Genomic DNA, 1972 nt, shown 5'->3' with positions numbered 1-1972 from the left:
GGCAACTCCACTCTATTTCACCTTAGCAGGCAGAGCTTGAGCCTTCCTCTTAATAGAGAAATAATGGGAAATACTGGGAAAAGAATATACTCCGAGCTGTAAGGCTTGGATTTGAATACCACTTATAAATTGTGTGACCTTAGACAAGTAACTTAGTCTTTCTGAATTGTGGCTTCCCATATGTAAAATGGAGAAAATAATATGAATCTCTTATTTGGGGTTCCCCCCACCAAGAAAGCACAGCTCATGATGGCAACTCACCTCTTGAACTTCTGTTAATTGTGCTTTTGTCATAACCAATGAGGCATTTCTTTCATGTAAGAGCTTCTTAAGTCGAATCAGCTCTACCTTCTCTTTAATGGAAGCTCTGCAGAGAAAGGTGCTAAATTATTCTGTCTGAACATGGACAGAATTAAAGACATTTTCTCCGTTACTGTGCCCCAATAAGAATACCTCCCTCTTGTCTCTTGCCTTCCCCCTTCCCCATACTAGAACAGAAGTATGTGTATGTACACTCTAGTAAATAATGTCCTTTCTCCCGTTTCTCATCACGCCAGCCAAGATTTGATAGAGATCACTAACCTTAAGCTTATGTTCTGAGAAAAGATAATAACTACTTTTTAAAATGATGGTGTTCATAATTTCCCGTAAACCTTGCAATGTCAAGCTAGGTCTCAGCCTTGTTTCCTTAGAGAAGCCAGTGAGGTTTGAACGTGCTAGAAAACTTAAAAAGAAGATTATGAACCAGGCACTGTGGCTCACGCCTATAATCCCAGCACTTTGGGAGGCTGAGGCGGGCAGATGGCCTGAGGTCGGGAGTTGGAGACCAGCCTGGGCAACATGGCAAAACCTCGTCTTTACTAAAAATACAAAAATCAGACGGGTGTGGTGGCAAAAGCCTGTAATCCCAACTACTATGAACGCTGGGCAAGAGAATCGCTTGAACTCCGGGAGGCTGAGGTTGCAGTGAGCCGAAATCACATCACTGCACTCCAGCTTAGGCAACAGAGTGAGACTCTGTCTCAAAAAATAACAGTAGTGGCCGAGTGCGGTGGCTCAGGCCTGTAATCCCAACACTTTGGGAAGTTGAGGCAGGCAGATCATGAGGTCAAGAGATTGAGACCATCCTGGCCAACATGATGAGACCCCATCTCTACTAAAAATACAAAAATTAGTTGAGCGTGGGGGGTGTGCACCTGTAGTCTCAGCTACTCAGGAGGCTGAGGCAGGAGAATCGCTTGAACCTGGGAGGAGGAGGTTGCGGTGAGTTGAGATTGCACCACTGCATTCCATCCAGCCTGGCGACAACAGAGCGAGACTCTGTCTCAAAAAATAATGATAATAATAATAATAGTAAAATACACCCGGCACAGTGGCTCACGCTTATAATCCCAGCACTTTGGAAGGCTGAGGCGGGTGGATCACGAGGTCAAGAGATTGAGACCATCCTGGCCAACGTGGTGAAACCCCGTCTCTACTAAAAATACAAAAATTAGCTGGGCATGGTGGCGCACACCTGTAGTCCCAGCTACTCGGGAGGCTGAGGCAGGAGAATCACCTGAACCTGGCAGGTGGAGGTTGCAGTGAGCTGAGTTTGCACCACTGCACTCCAGCCTGGATGACAGAGTGAGTCTCTGTTTCGGAAAAGAAAAAAATAATAAAATAAAATAATAGAAGATTAGGCCGGGAGCAGTGACTCACGCCTGTAATCCCAGCACTTTGGGAGGCCACAGCAGGCGGATCACCTGAGGTCAGGAGTTCGAGACCAGCCTGGCCAACATGGTGAAACCCTGTCTCTACTAAAAATATAAAAATTAGGCCAGGCGCGGTGGCTCAAGCCTGTAATCCCAGCACTTTGGGAGGCCAAGACGGGCAGATCACGAGGTCACAAGATCAAGACCATCCTGGCTAGCAAGGTGAAACCCCGTCTCTACTAAAAAATACCAAAAAAAAAAACTAGCCGGGCGAGGTG

At 46.3% G+C, this 1972-nt stretch overlaps 1 protein-coding gene across 1 annotated transcript in view; it reads right to left on the bottom strand.

Annotated features, from left to right (window-relative positions):
- Positions 1 to 1972, bottom strand: part of RPGRIP1 (retinitis pigmentosa GTPase regulator interacting protein 1) — a 100412-nt gene that overhangs the window by 64940 nt on the left and 33500 nt on the right. The window contains exon 6 of the mRNA XM_011976296.1: positions 262 to 367. Within this exon, the coding sequence (XP_011831686.1) occupies positions 262 to 367 (106 nt within the window). The remainder of the gene's footprint in view (positions 1 to 261; positions 368 to 1972) is intronic.

Source organism: Mandrillus leucophaeus, unplaced genomic scaffold, assembly GCF_000951045.1.
Source record: "Mandrillus leucophaeus isolate KB7577 unplaced genomic scaffold, Mleu.le_1.0 Scaffold163, whole genome shotgun sequence".
NCBI lineage: Eukaryota > Metazoa > Chordata > Mammalia > Primates > Cercopithecidae > Mandrillus > Mandrillus leucophaeus.
Note: the sequence above shows the minus strand (reverse complement) of the source record. Positions and strands in the feature narration are given on the sequence as shown.